The sequence below is a fragment of the Amblyomma americanum genome, chromosome 7 (genome assembly GCF_052857255.1).
Source record: "Amblyomma americanum isolate KBUSLIRL-KWMA chromosome 7, ASM5285725v1, whole genome shotgun sequence".
Lineage (NCBI taxonomy): Eukaryota > Metazoa > Arthropoda > Arachnida > Ixodida > Ixodidae > Amblyomma > Amblyomma americanum.
The window spans coordinates 86,912,912-86,928,678 of NC_135503.1; the positions used below are offsets into that span (position 1 = coordinate 86,912,912).

Sequence of the window (15,767 nt, forward strand, 5' to 3'; positions counted from 1 at the left end):
GAAGGGAAGGGCATGGAATCATCCGCTTTCATTGGCTTCGACTTGATCGTACCAGTTAGTCTCGCAGTCCAATTTGTCTCACGAGACAGAGGGTTCGCATAAATCATGCACTAACTTCTCCTTTGTCTTGGTAAACACCAAAATTGTACTGAACCCAGACATTCCAGAATAAAAAGTGACCTATCGCTGAATCTATGAAACCCCAAGTGCGCCGACATTGCTTCTTGCGTGTTTGCTTCGGTGCCGGGCCGCTATTGACGTAGTACTTTGAAATTTCAAGAAAAAAAAACAACTGGTATGCTATCCTTGAGAGAAAGTATTTCAAGCTCTTCTTGAAAGTCTAAGTCGAAATTGCGAGGACTTGCTTCTGCATTGTTTTCCAGAACAATAAACGCATTATGTTTGAAATTTGCATCTGTACCTGTATTTTCGCTTGAAAAACCTTAAAACCTTATGCGGATATTGGACTACCTATGAATCGAAACAATGAAATAATTTACGCCAAGTTAGCTTCGTTCCGGCCGATGACGTTCCTCTAGCATTATGCACCTGGCAAGTGGCTCACGGTCAAAGCTGATCCGCATCGCTCTTAGCGAACAGCCATTACTCCGTTACTTTTGAACTCAAATGTATTGGCCGAATCAAAAAGATGTCTGAATGAATCATGTCGGTACGGCAGTTTCAATCTGCACATTGCGAAGTTTCTTCGAGTGGTGGTATAATTATTGTCCTGCAACGCTGAAGTGTTCCACACCAAGATTCTGGCAAAGCCGTGCAAGCGGCGTAGTGCACGCTCCGCGCCCTTTACTGCACAAGTTTTTGTGCTCTCACAGATGCGTGAGATGGATATAGACAGCTGACGTGGCATGCCTCTGAACGAGTTAAGAAAGAACAGAAAACTTAGAGATGCTAGCCATGATAAAGAGAGGGAAACAAATGTCCACGGTCTTTGACTAATGTTCGTTCAGCAAACGAGGCAAGCGGACGATACCAGATCCCTCGAGCTAGGCCCCATGAAAGCATCCGAGGTGCATTATGTGAGCGGTTTTCTTTTTCCCACCCCTAACCAGGCTTCATTGGCTCATTAGGCCTTTCTGTTCACCTGAACGCATTAGGCTACAGCTTGTGCATCCGGTTTTTCCATTTTGCCTACACTTGCGCAAGCCCTAAGGACAGAGAAGTCGCTAAGGATACACGACCCGTGGGAGAATCAGTCCAGCGAGTTATTGGTAACCGCGCTCTTTTCTTGTCTTCCGGAACTTTCCTAATGATCTGGGCTCCCGTGGGCGTTGCTCCTAACGAAGACGCGAAAAAACGTGTTGCTACGTACAGAGTGCGAAAGTATGCCACGGCGCTTCCTGTACAAGTTAGTCTCCAACACCTCGACGGAACGATTCTTTCAGGCTCGAGTGATGGTGCCCGGTTTTTACTGAACGCAAGCCAAGTAAACCAGAAATGCGGGAAGCGAGGGTTACAGGGAAGAAATAACGGCGTCAGCGTTGTCATCAGGAGGAGGAGGAGGAGGAGGAGGAAAGGCAGGGAGGTTAACCATACGTATAGTCGGTTTGCTACCCTGCACTGGGCGAAAGGGGTGAGGGGACGAAAGGTGAAGGAGAAAAGACAGTTGAAGGAAATTAAAGTCACTATGTAAAGTCACAGCGTTCAGTAAAGTCACAGCCTATCATGCAGGCCACAAGTCTTCAAAAAGCGTAGCAGTGCCTTGGAGGCCTCCACCGCCGACGACCGCCGCGGCCAGTGGCCGAGAATCTTCGTTTCCGTCATTGGAAATTTCAATCTGCACATTGCGAAGTTTTATGAGGAATCTCCAAAATGCTTTTATTTCGGGAGTAAGTTGGTATTCGCTTGCACAAACAAACATAAGGTGGCCTTTCCGGCCCTCTCCCATATCCAGAAGTTGCGCGTATTAAGCATTTTTATTTTATTTTAATTAAAAACAGCTTTCTTGATGTCACATAAAAGTTGTGTTCTTGTTACGTGCTTTATTAACCATACCAGACGATGGAACTGAAAGATCTTGCTTGATTAGCTCCCACGAAGTGCGAATGTTAACTCAGATGAAGGCAATAATTACGGTGCAGTTGCTTACTACGTAAAAGACGAGGTACCATCACCTTGACATGATCCGGATGCCGTAAGCCTAACACAGACTTGGAAAACTCTGCAGAAGCAGCGATTTTCGCAATGCAATGTTGCCGCCTGGATAGAAAAAAGCACTGGAAGACGGCACCGTAAAGCTGGTGATGATGGGCGCATCCACCGAATCGCACGAGTGTGTTCTAACCCGTACAAGAAAAATCTAATAAATCACGCGTTGGTGGAATAGACGGGTAACACTAATAGGGTGAGAACGTTTTGCAAGCGATTCATAATGCTAACAAAACCTTCATGACGAACCTATCAAGCAGAGGTTCGGGCTACAAGGTGATGCTGCAGTGCTCTTCGGTGGACGTCTGAACGCCTCGCAAAGATATGTCCATTCGTGCGCACGGGGGCGACAGGACTAAATTCACGATCACGGAGTGCACCCACATTTTCCAGGCGGCTTGATGAGTGTCCTCATTGTGGTGTTGCGCCTTCTGTGTGACGCAAAACAGCCTCCGTGAGACGACGCTTCCTAAGGAAGGTAGGCCTGTGATGGGACGTGAAGGCGACTATCACAAGTGGACACTTGATAATCGCTTTATTGAGAACTTTTGCCACTTTTTAAGCGAGGCATGTGTACGCTCCTTCTGCTAACTTTCTTCTATATCCACTCTCCCTTTCTCATTATGCCTAATTGCAAACATCTCGAAAAATAAAAAAAATTTGGCCTCCGCGCGCAGCAGTGAGTGCCTGCCCATCTTGCTGTGACAGGTTATTACCTATTGGTCGGTGCCTCACTGAAGCGTTGATTAGTACTTTCTGTATTGCCCATATGAATACATGTAGAAATTGAAACATTCGAGGGCAGCGAAAAAAAAACGACGCTGAACACAGCAGAAACAAAGAGACACAGGACTGTTTCTGCTCAGTTCTGTGCCGTTTTTCTTTTTGCGCTGCCCTCGAATGTTTGAAATATGTACCAACTAGCCCAAACTCAACTTTTATGTAGAAATTCTTGTTCATATTTTCACTCGCTGTCCACGATTTGTCCCATAACCTAGTTGGTCATTCGTGTCTGCGTTTGTGTCGGTTCATGCCAATTCACACGCCAGAAGTTCAGGGAATAAATACCGAGTCCCTGACGGCGTGTGCATCCGCCGAACTCTTGTGAGGTTGGAAAAAAGTTAGGTCCTTTGAAAAGGAGTTGGAGCACGGCTAACGAATTATCTCTGGTAATCAGATTATTGAAAGTGGATTCGTGTGCTTCGGTCGTCTGCAGCCGGGTGTTAGATTTTCTCCGGCAGCCGGGGACCAAAGCAGCCTCGGGTACATTGCGGAGTTAAAATTCTCTAAATCTACTTAGCTTTTGCGCACAAATTTATTCTAATTTTGTGATATTTCTGGAACTCGTCCCATTCCTTTCCGGAAAGCCGAGATTGCGAGCGCTGCTCGACCTCAGCGAATTCCAGTTCTAACCGCTGTAGTGCAGTGTGAATAACCACGACTCGCGTGAACTTTGAGGAAGCTTTAAATAGAATTGATTCTGTTTGTTTTCACCGGGTTTCCTAAAAGGAGGTAAAGAAGCAACCAGCAGCTTTGATTTGTGAGATATTTATTAGATACCTGCATAGCCTTTCAGGTATTACAGCGCGGGGTTACAGATGCATTAACGAAATTTATAATGCTTATTACAGATGCTCAGAACAGGGAAGAAGGCATTAAGAGATTTATTTGTAGAATAATTCACCATACAAGATTTCATTCTCTAGGAATGCGAGGTAGCACGAAAAAAAAGAACGTCGCTTTAAATGATAGCTAGAAGTTTTTGAGAATGACCCCTGCTATGCGATGTATATGAAAGGAATCTGACCTATTTTTCACAGTAAACGTCGGTGTCTGGGTGATCGATGGCGTGAAAGTATTTTAATCTAGATGTTTCCAAGCGGTCTGTGATTCATGCTACTTACACCTCCCAAAGAGATAAAAAAATTGCGGCGAAGAATACATCACAAAACATATCCATTTCTCCACCGATTTCTCTTCGAAAGAAAGTTTTGAGACCTCAACTTGAGAACAGTCGGTGCCTTTGTCTTGTAGTCAATCGGGGATAATTGGCGCCTTCTAGCGTGCCGCATCGGTGCGCTTCTTTCTTGTTATGTAGCGGTCAACGGAACTGCGGGCGGCGGAGGACTCACGGGAGGGGCTTGATCTTCCGGTTTTACTGTGGGGCGGTCAGAGGCTCAACAACTGCTCTTTGCGCGGAATTTTACTGTGGCAGTCGGCGGCCCAGTTCTACATTGAAAGCGGCCTTAAGGGGAGACGTGGGTCTTGAAATAGGAAAATGCACGGAAATTTCGTGTTTGCAAAAATGGCATATTCGGGATTTAAGCACTCTAAAGTAACTGCCTAAATAATTTGAAAGCCTAATTCAACCTCCTATTACTGAAAAATTGTATATTTCGCACCTACGAAGAGCGCAAATAGAAATTTTGGAGCGAAATGCGGCAGAACTTCGCGCCCGTCGCTTCCCACGACCGCGTCCCCGATGGCTGTCATCATGATTTCAATTGAAAACTAGTCCCCTTTCCCCACTTTCTGATATTACTCACTGCTGTGAAATACTTTTGGAACGCCCGTATTCCACTGTTTTTTGAGGGCTCTGCAACTACCTCCAAATGACTGGCGCGCTCAGTTCAAATGCGATTTTCTCAGCTTCATATATTTTGCCAACGTGACTAGCCTTACAGAAGTTTGTATTATGTTTTCCTGGGGCAATTTCAATCACTCTTACACCGTTTATTTAAGAAAGAACTAAACTCTGAATCTATGCTATATTGCCGCATAAAAAAAGACGCCAAAGATGACGACTGTGTCTACGAGCGCGAGGCTGGAAGGGAAAGTAGCTGGAATGCAGGACTCTTCAACGCCAGGTGGCCGAAATGCTTAGGGACGACGTTATCCAGCCGTCACAGAGTTCCTGGGCTTGCCCCGTGGTACTTGATAAAAAAAGGGGCGGCAGCTTACGATTTTTGCATTGATTACCACAAGCTCAACCAAGTGGCCAAGAAATACGCGTACCCTCTTCCTCGCATCGATGGTTCCCTTGATCGGCCACGAAATGCACGTTTCTTCTCATCTTCTCATCAATGGATTTCAAAAGTGGATATTGGCAAATTGAAGTAGATGAAAGGGATCGGGAAAAGACAGCATTCGTCACTCCCGACTGATTGTATGAGTTCAAGGTTCTTCCATTCGGTTTATGCTTGGCACCAGCAAGATTTCAGAGGCTGATGGACACTGTGCTCTCGGGACTCAAGTGGCAAACATGCCTGGTGTATCTTGACGACGTGATTGTGTTTTCGGACACCTTCGAGGAGCATCTACGCCGTTTGCTAGCTGTCTTTCAGGCCATCGATCTGCGGGCCTCACACTAAAAGCCGAGAACTGCCACTTCAGTTACGAGGAGCTGCACTTTTAAGGACACGTCGTTAGCCAAGAAGGTGTCCGGCCTGATCCCGAAGAGCTCTTAGCAGTCGCCAAGTTCCCTACACCTACGGACAAAAAGACGTGGCGGCGCTTCCTGGGGCTTCGCGCCTATTACCGTCGATTTATTGCTGGATTCTCACGAATTGCCTGGCCATTAACTTCACTGACACGCGACAACGCTGTCTTTCGCTGGAGTGAAGAGGAGCACCAAGCTTTTAATGAACTCCGGAGACGTCTACAGACGCCAGCTGTCCTGGCACACTTTGATGACGACGCGCCTACTCTGCTTCATACCGATGCAAGCAATGTGGGTTTAGGTGCTGTATTGGTGCAGCGCCAGGATGGTGTGAAAAAAGTGATTGCTTATGCCAGCAGGACTCTGTCTAAAGCTGAAGCGAACTACTCGGCAACATAAAAGGAATGCCTTGCAGTTATATGGGAGGTTATGAAATTCCGCCCTTGTACGCTCGCCCCTTTCAAGTCGTTAGCGACCATCACTCTCTCTGTTGGCTGACGAACTTAAAGGACCCTTCAGGGAGACTCGCGCGTTGGAGCCTTCGGTTACAAGAGTTCGACATGACGGTTATTTACAAATCCGGAAAGAAGCATGCGGATGCTGACTGCCTTTCGCGAACACGAGACGGACTCTCCACAATGACCGATGAAGACACTGCTTTTTTTAGGAGTCATAGAAGACGCAACTGATTCCCAACAGCAGAAAGAGGTCCAGGAATTGCTCCCTCTTATTGGTTTCTTGGAGAAGCGAACTACGGTTGTGCCTAAGATTTTCGCACACTGCCTGTCTTCATTATTTGTTTGCAACGACGAAATTTACAAGGAGATATTCCGTCCTGGGGGGAACAGTCATCTACTCGTCGTTCCAACAGCTCTCCGCACGGAAGTCTTGCAAGCGTGCCACGACGAGCCGACCGCCGGCCACCTAGGTTACACCCGCACGTTGGCTAGAGTACAACGCGGATACTACTGGCCGAAACTGCCGGCGATAGTGATGCAGTATGTACGGACGTGAGCAGACTGCCAATGCCGTAAATCACCCCCTTAAAAACCAGCCGGCCTATTTCACCCTCTTCACGTGCCAAAGACACCTTTCAAGCAAATTGGAATGGACCTCCTGGGACCATTTCCGTCGTCTACTGCCGCGAATAAATAGATAATTCTCGCCCCCGATTATGTAACTCGCTACGCGGAGACAAAGGCTCTGCCCAGAGGTACCGCCGCCGAAGCAGCTCGGTTCTTCGTTGAGAACATTGTCCTCAGGCGTGGCACTCCGGCACTCATTATAACTGACCGAGGAACTACATTTACGGCCGAGATTTTGGAAACCGTTCTCCGCCTCAGCGGTAACAGTCATCGTAAAGCGACAGCCTATAACCATCAAACCAATGGATTGACGGAACGGCTCAATAAGACAGTCGCAGACATGCTCTGTAAATACGTCGACGTGGACCACAAGAATTGAGGCGAAATTCTTCCCTACGACACGTTCGCCTGCAATACGGCACAAGACACCACTCCCATGACGCCTGTCAGCCTTCTTCATGGGCGACCACTGACAACTATGCTGGATGCCATGTTGCTCCCGAATGCCGACGGCGAAGATGTCGGTCAGGACGCCGATGAATTCGCACAGCACGCAGATGAAGCTCGGCAAATAGCGCGTGTGCGCACCAGAACTCAGCAGGAGTATGATGCACGACGCTAAAATCTTCTGCACAGACATGTAATCAAAGTATGGGTCTGGATGCCTATTCGCCGCCGTGGACTCTCCGATAAACTATTACGGCGATACTTCGGGCCCTATGTTGTGCTGAGGCGTTTGGCCGACTTAAGGTATGAGGTGGTGAAAGACGAGTTATCTACATCCCAGCGACGCCAGCCTCAAGTCGACGTCGTCCATGTACATATGAAGCCGTGCTACACGGACTGATCTTGACCTCCTACTTCCTTTTGTTACCATCGAGACGATGCTTCCTGAGGAGGGGGAAATGCTGCATACAAGAAGACGCCAAAGATGACGACTGGGTCTACGAACGCGAGCCTCGAAGAAAAAGAAGCTGAAACTCAGGACTATTTCTGGTAGACCAGTAAGCTGTTTTGTAGCGATAGCTACAGTACAGTAGCATTTCGAGCCTTCAGTGTGGCGGTGCCGCCACCCGTGGCTGCGCCGCCACGCTGTCACTTGGTGCGGAGCAGCTGCCAGCGGCGCTGCGCCGTGGCTGATCACGTGGTTCGTCACGTGGTTCGTCACGTGACCAGCCGCGTGGCGCGGAGCAGCTGCTGCTGCTGGCGGCGCGGTGCGCCGGCGAAACCGAGCTGCAACAGCTGTGCGCATGCGCCATGTCAATTGGGACGAAGATGAAGGAACGTCCAGCGAAACGGAGCGGCGAAAGACTGACTTTGCAATTCAACTGAGCAAGTTCCACCCGGCCAGCTGAAGCTACCGTGTCACTCCAGGTTTAACCAGAGCTAAACCACCGGCATTTTTTTTTATCTTTAAGTCCCCCTTGGGGTTCCACCGAGTCCTGACAATATTTTTTGGCTGAGTCGAAGATTACAATTTTTGTAAAACATAATGTTCCCTAACTATATTTCATAATTATGGTGCTTGCAGATAATTGCATACTTTTATGAGATGATGTACCTCACAAACAGTTTATTTACCATAGCTCCAGGTGGCAGGTTTTTGGCTACACCTTCATTTCAATCGAAACCAAAAAAAATTGAATCTTTCTTAACGACCCGAAAGAATTGAGCGAATTATTCTTAAGTTATTTTCGCCTATTGTGCGAACTAACTGCACCCCTCAATCAGCTCTTTTCAATAATAGCACGCTCTAAGCTAAACGCCTCTCCATAAGCCGCGTGTCGTAAAACGTCATCGCAGACACAATCATGTAGCCGTTTTTTTCTTCTTTTTTTTAGTTTCTCATGAGGCACCTGCTTTCAGTTGCAGTACACGTGTTTTCGGTCCAGTATTTAGGAAGCAGGACAAATTTTCCTTTCACTACTGAGCTTCTCAGAAAGCTGTATAGCTTTTCTTTGTAACCATATGGCTGCACAAGGGTGGATGCAAATATTAATTACTCCCTTATTACAAATCTACTCCAGCTAGGGAGATTCCTCTAAATATTTGACCAACGCTGCTTCCACATTGAGTTACTGATCAATTCGCACTCGCCCTAACATAAGCTTGCCGTCCCGATTAGCTAAGTTGATAGAGCGACTGCTCCTGTGAAGCGGTGGTCGCGGGTTCGTACCCCGGACGAGGAAGAATTTTTCTTTAACTACAAAGTTTCTGAAAAAGTTGTATAGGTTTCCTTTGTAGCCATCTGGCTGCGCTTTGGTAGATGGCAGCGGTTAATTACTTCCTTATTACACGCGTTTTCCTGTGCTTAGCCAGCTCGTTTTTTATTCTGCTGCGCTTTAGTTGCGTTGTGACCTTTGATCAATTCGTAAAATATATGACAAATAGCCGCTTCCAAATGTACGCACGTGGACCTGTTACTTGATGAGGATGAGAGTTTTAAAAGTCGGAGGAAAAGGAAAGCTAACTTTCGATGTTGAACATGCGTTGTTTTGCTGCGTGTAGAAGAAGTGTATATTTAGCTGAGATGTTCATGACCACACAGTTTAGCGAAATGGCGAAGATAGTCGCAGTGTTGAAAAAAAGTTTTGAAAAGACCCTTGAGTCCCCAGGCCATGTAGCCTACGCCGAGAGCTCTCGTGTACAGACCACGTTCAGCTAGAGACAGCCATAGTAACAATAGAAAAAATTTGAAACCGCGTTGCGCTTAGAAAACATTATGTCTGAGAATGTGCATTCTGTCAGGCAATTGCTTTGGAAGGATCAGAGCCATCGTTGATTCTTGGTACTAGCTCATTCAGGCCTGTTTTGTGCCTGAAAAACAAAGCAGACTCAAATCTTGTTTCCTGAAAGAAACGATTCGAAATAGACGTTGATCTCCATGGCGCTGGTCAAGAAACTTGTGCTGTCGTTGTATTCGAATCACGGAGAAAGCACGTCACAGAAAAATTCAGTAATACTATTCAGTCCATTAAATCCTCGCGAACTATGATTAAAAATTGCTTGACTTACGAAAATAAGCCTCGGTCGAGCTCTGTCCTGAATTTCGGTTTAGGACTGCACGTGGCTTTGTTATGCAAACGGCGTGCAGGCCGAGGAGAAAATGACATTTAGATCGCTTCCAATTATCACACGCATGATATTTATTGGTAATCATGTTTATTGTTTTAAATAATATCCTAACGGGAATATTTGAGAGGTATGCCGACCAGACGAGAAACGCGTCTTCCGGTCGGCATAAGTGATGTATATTGCCAAATTTATGTCGGACTCCAACTTTTCATTTCACGTTGGATATCCGCAGGTTCTCCCTACCGAAGCCTTCTCTCCTCAGCCATAGTGCGGCTGCAAGAAAGCGGCACCCTGCAGATGCTGAAGGACCGCTGGTGGAAAGTGCCGGAACCGGAAAGACGCTGCCCCGAAAGCAGGGTCTCGTCAGACCAGCCGGGCTCTGCCAGCGGGCTTGGCCTACCGAAGATGGGCGGCGTGTTTGTGGTGCTGCTCGCCGGGCTTGGTCTCGCTTGCCTCATCGCATTCGCCGAGGTTTTCTTCGAGGCACGCTCCGGGAGGAGAGGAAGGCTCGCCGTCCCTCTGGAAGATACCACAACCGAAGAGTCACGGAAGGTAACGATTGCACTTACTCTAGTTTGTACGATATCTATATATATATATATATATATATATATATATATATATATATATATATATATATATATATATATATATATATATATATATATATATATATATATATATATATATATATATATATATATATATATATATATATATATATATATTGCTTTTAGTAAAAACACGGCTTAGTGCAGCGGGCATGCGACCTGTAAGAACAGTAGAACCAGCTTCGTGCTATACTTGGAAAGTGAAGATATCTGTTCTTTCATCGAGGAACAGTGTTCGGGGAAACAGAAATCGAAGTATTTGGCGCTCATACCGTGAAGGGGCAGGTACAAGTGATCAGTACTTCATTCAGTAAAATGTTTTTATTTCTGTGTCATGTTTGGTGGAACACCGCAAGCTGGATATTATTATTTAGGTTAGTTTTTAACGACGATTTGAAAAGACAGTATAGCATTCTTTGGCAGGTGTCATTCGCAATGAATTAAAAAGAGATAACGTGTGGGCTCCGTACCAAACGTTAGCAATGATGCGAGCGCCGTTAAGTGCAACTTTACCAGCATGATACGCTTGTAAATGTTGAATGGAGGACAGAAATGTAAATGGAAACGCTGCAAGAATATGTTGTTAGAGGGACTAACGAAAATTACAACAACAGATGGATGTAGTAGTTATTAACACCTCTAGCTTTTTCGTCAACAGAAAATGCACCACGGATGTAATCAAGATTACCCCTGAAAGGTTACCGACGCGAGCATGTTCCCTTGGTTCACTGCACCAAAATTCCTTGTCGAAGAGACAGTTTCTATAGTATTAAAGCTGAGTTAATGTTGAGGAGTCATGGGGGCTCTTTTTCAGAAGCAGTTTCGCTCTCGTGTCATTAAATTTTAAAGAAGTATATGCGTTCGAAGCGAGTCGCTTCGAAATCATTTCGTTTGCTCTTTTGTTTCTAAATTATGCATGGTAAATGCAATTATTAATCTACTCTCATCATCTGCATAGAAATATATGCAGCAATTATGTCAATGTTACATAAGTAGCGTATGTTCTGGTTTAGAACCCGCGGGCTATTTAGCAGAAATTGAGCCCTGCGGCCAGTGCCCTTGGCTCGGACTTTATACCGGAATAGTCTAATAGTCATTAGCATTTATCGGACTGTAGGCACACAGTTACATAAAAAACTATGCAGGTTTTTCAGAGTACATCTAGGTGAAACATCGAGGGTACTGAGCATACACCCTGTTGTGACAGCTACGCAAACCGGCTTTATTTTGGATGTGCGCTACTGTTTGCAACTGGCTGCTGCTGTTCAAGATATGCTAATAAAATTTGTAATAAATGGCTGGGAAAGCGTAGTATTAAATTTTTATAAGCAATGCTTCATGATTATTGCGTTTATTTGGTGTGCAATAGTCAGCACTTTCAATTTATGTGCGCACTGTAAGATAGTATCGCTGCTTAGTACAATTTTTTCGAAGTATTTCATTCACCTCGATATTGTATTTACTACTGGTAATAATTTATTTTCTTTACTGAGCAAGACATTACATAATTATCGGAACAATGATCAATATTGCCGAAAAGCATATTGTTCAGTGGGTTTCGTTTTCAGAAACAAAAACGCTGTAATGCATATGAAAACCTATGATTTGATTGTATCTCTCTGGATTCCTTCTCCATTTTGTATTGCAGGTCGACAAAAATATCTTATGACAATTTCGCTGACGACAAGGAGCCAGCGTTGGGAACATCCTGGAACAGAAGAACAACATCAGTGCTTCACTTTGACAAAAAAATAAGCCATTCAAGGTCATCAATCGATTTCCTCTTTAGGGTGTTGATGAAAACATGGAGCGCCAATTCTCTTCAACACGAATCAGAAATTCACCTTGGATGAGACTGCAATAAAAAATAATTCAATTGCTTTAGTTACGAGTGAATTTTTTGCCAGTACATAATGTATAGATTTCGGTTTATGCTTAAGTATAAACAGCTCAAATGCAAGAGCTTCACTACTCGTTTTGAACATGTAGTTTGTGCCCATTCGGGTACGACGCGCGTATAGTCTCATGTGAGGAAACAAACACTAACAAGAACTAGCACACCGTACTAAACTCGAGGCTTAATGACAAATTCATTAAAGTTTTTCTCATTTCTACTTTGTTTTCCGCAATCCTTAATGGAAGCAAGTTTGTTCCTGCTGCACAAGTCCCCCGAATTTAATCTTGAAAGCATTCTTGTGAATAAGCTTCAGACTCATTTTGCATATTTTTGACCAAGAAAAGAGCCATTTTGTCAATTTGAATACACTCGACTACAACAGTACTTTATCATTTACCTTAAAAGTATTGGTCCACTGTGCTTTTAAATCGCACTAATACAAATATATTCCCTTTTTTGCTGATTTGAGATGCCTTCCCATGGGAGAACCAGGCTGAAGGCTTTAATGGTTACTGGGGGCAGAAGCTGCGCATTACGCTCCTGGATAGAGGTCACCTGCAGTGACACCTTAGACAGATCTGAAGCTGATACCGTGTCCAGGAGGATGCAGACTTCTAGTCATGTCGCTCACGAATTCAAAGACAATGGTAAATCATGCGAAATTTAGATGAGAAATGCCGGTGACCGAAAATTTGTGCCAGGACCAAATAACATGACTAATAATATTTTCTACCCCTGTGGGCTTTACACCTAATAAATCTAATAATAGAAGTGAAATAATGGGATTATTTTGCATATTTAAGAATTCAATTCATTTGCGGCAGCCAGGACGCCCAAGACAGTTTTGCAGCGATCTTCAGTTAGGACGAGACGGTAGAGTAAGGTATTAGCGGAACCGCATGTGTGTAGCCTGAAAGTTTTCCTGTCGGCAAACTTTCTAACAAGCAGAACAAGGAAATACAATGAGTAAGGTGAAGTAACGCCAAAAAGGCGTTCGAAGCCTATAGGCCTTAAGAGGCTGCAAGGTGTAGCGTCTATGACGAAAACGGTGGGTTGGGCATTAAAGGACGAAAGGGAAGTATATCCAATTTGCTACATTTTACAGCCTAAAGTGTGATGTGCAAGACAGTCTGGCTTAAGATGTCACCTCCTGAAACAACAGCGCGCATGCATTGTTTTGCCGTCTCCTCGTCTCTCGTTTCCCATCGCCAAGGTATATCCGTCCTCTGTTAATTATGCAGACAAGAAATTTGCGCAGACTGTGGAGGCCACAGAGGAAGCCGCATACATAACTGGAGAGCGTTATGCGCTTACTCTACAAACGCTGAGCAGGGGGGAGAGGATAAAAAGTAATGTGCGCAAACGGCAGGAATCACGGAGCGCTGGGGCGGTTCACGCACGTTGTCATCATAACGCTCAGAAATGGTTCAGAAGGCTTCATGGCTGCGGGAATCTTCAATAAAGCCCAGAATTCTTTGACAACACTTTTATTAGCAAGGCAACTGAGGAATACTGTGACATACAGCTAAAAAAATTAAAGTAATGGCCCATTCTTCTGATGTGCAGCAAAATCTTTATTTTAAAGGTTCACTATCGCTAGCATCGAGTAACTAAGACTGCCATGGAAAACCTATGGGGAAAGATTTTTGTCGAAAGCAAAAACGTTAGTCGCAAAAAATGCAGCCCATGGCCAGGGGAGATTTGCGAAAAGGTTCATTGGTGTACTTGAATCTTAGGATTTACAAAAAAAAATTGCGTTCATAAACAATTTACCGTTGAAAAATGAACTTGTCCAGAACTTGTGGGTATGAGATGTTGTGGTGCATAAGGGGCAGCAGCTATTGTCAGGACGTTATTGAGAAATGACTCGGCCTGTAAACTTCACCGTGAGCGATGGTTGCTGTGCCGGAGCATCGATGGGAGCCTGCATAGTGATTTCAACATTAGCATCGAATGTCATGGTTAGAAAATCAAGCAATAAGTTAGACAACTCCAACGGGGTTGAAATTTTTACTTCTTTGTTATTCTAAGAGATAATTGCCGATTAAAATCAAGAGTGCGTTTTGTTTACGTAGAGGTGGAGAAAGTTTTCTTTTTCTCACTGTTGTGGATTCAAACATTGTAAGAGGGACCAGGAGCTAAAAGAGTTGTGTGATACACAATAGACGTTCGGGTACCTGGAGACTGGCACCCAAATACTTGCGAGAAGAGCGCCGAAGGCGTTAATGACGACTCCAGAGAAGCCGTTAAGGCAGGCTAAGACCGGAGGTCCGCAAATGCGACAAGACGAAAGACAGCTAAAAGCCTATCTCTCTAACTCCCAATTCTCTTTTCTGCCTGCGGCGAAGCCTTAATGGACGCCTTTCGAATGGGAATGAGGGCTTTTAAGCTGGCATTTCAACACGGCAAATATCTTCTAGGGCTTGATGACTACTTTAATTGTAGCGAAGCGACGCTTGCCTCGGGCGAAGTGTGCAAGAGCGGTTTTATTGACGAGTTTGGAGGGAGGGAGCAAGAAGTGAACATTAGCACTGAAATATCGTTCAAAACACATATAGAGCTCTTGTTGGCCAATACAATAAGCGTCATTAGTATTCAAATCACGTGCCACTTCCTCAGCGGGTGTGCAAACACTTACAGTCTCAGTTCGGCAGCCTGTTAGACTTTTTTACAATGCCCTCAAAAGCAGTAGAATTCTCCAGTTATCTGTCAAGCTTGTTTCTCAAACTACCAAGATGTTTGTGGTGCATGACAGCTTGGTTCAGAATTGGTTATGAAATTTGGTCGCCGGCTGGTGTCGGTAATGAAGCGGAAGAATATAAAAACATATTTTGCTGCAGAAGGTTAAGCGCGCCTGACTAAAACACATGCGGATTGGAGGCCACAGCGCTCGTGATGTGACAATGAGCATTAGGCTGTGCTCATTTCTAGAGGCATCAGCATTCAAAACTCTTGCCAAGTGATTTACATACTGCTTTATACAACGTGGATTTCGGCATACATGGTACGCTTATAATACGGAATGTTTATACCTGATTCACTAGACTGCATACATATGTGCTCTGGTCTGCATGGAACTGAGTATCCACTCATATGGTAGTGAGCTGTTCACCCTAGTACAACGGCTTCACATCCTTGCCAGATCACCCTTACCTTGCTGAGTGCTTCTGGGTCCGCAGCAGAACAACCAGGGTCGGAACAGGGGTTGACATGTAAGCATGACCTCTTTTCGCACCTGAAGTATTTATATCGCAGAAGTACTTCGGCTTTTTACTTACACGCGACGCACATGAAAGTGTTCAAAAGCTATAATTTTAACGTATTTCATGTTGTGAGGAGAGTCGGTGGTTTTGATACGCCGTCTGGGCTGGTTTCAGTGCGAAGTACCAATGCTTCAATTTCGTTAAGTCAAGAAGGGTTTTCTGGCTTTTCGTTTCCGAATAAAATTTAGCAGTCCGCGCTCTGTGTGTTACGTGTTTATTGTCTCTGTCCTC

At 45.0% G+C, this 15,767-nt stretch overlaps 1 protein-coding gene across 1 annotated transcript in view; it reads left to right on the forward strand.

The window, feature by feature from the left end:
* The window catches only part of LOC144097314 (glutamate receptor ionotropic, kainate 2-like), an 85,149-nt gene extending 72,893 nt beyond the window's left edge, over positions 1-12,256 (forward strand). Inside the window, exons 14-15 of the mRNA XM_077630056.1 lie at positions 9,998-10,317; positions 12,025-12,256. Coding sequence (XP_077486182.1) covers positions 9,998-10,317; positions 12,025-12,045 — 341 coding nt within the window. The 3' untranslated portion in view covers positions 12,046-12,256. The remainder of the gene's footprint in view (positions 1-9,997; positions 10,318-12,024) is intronic.
* The last annotated feature ends 3,511 nt before the right edge of the window (positions 12,257-15,767 follow it).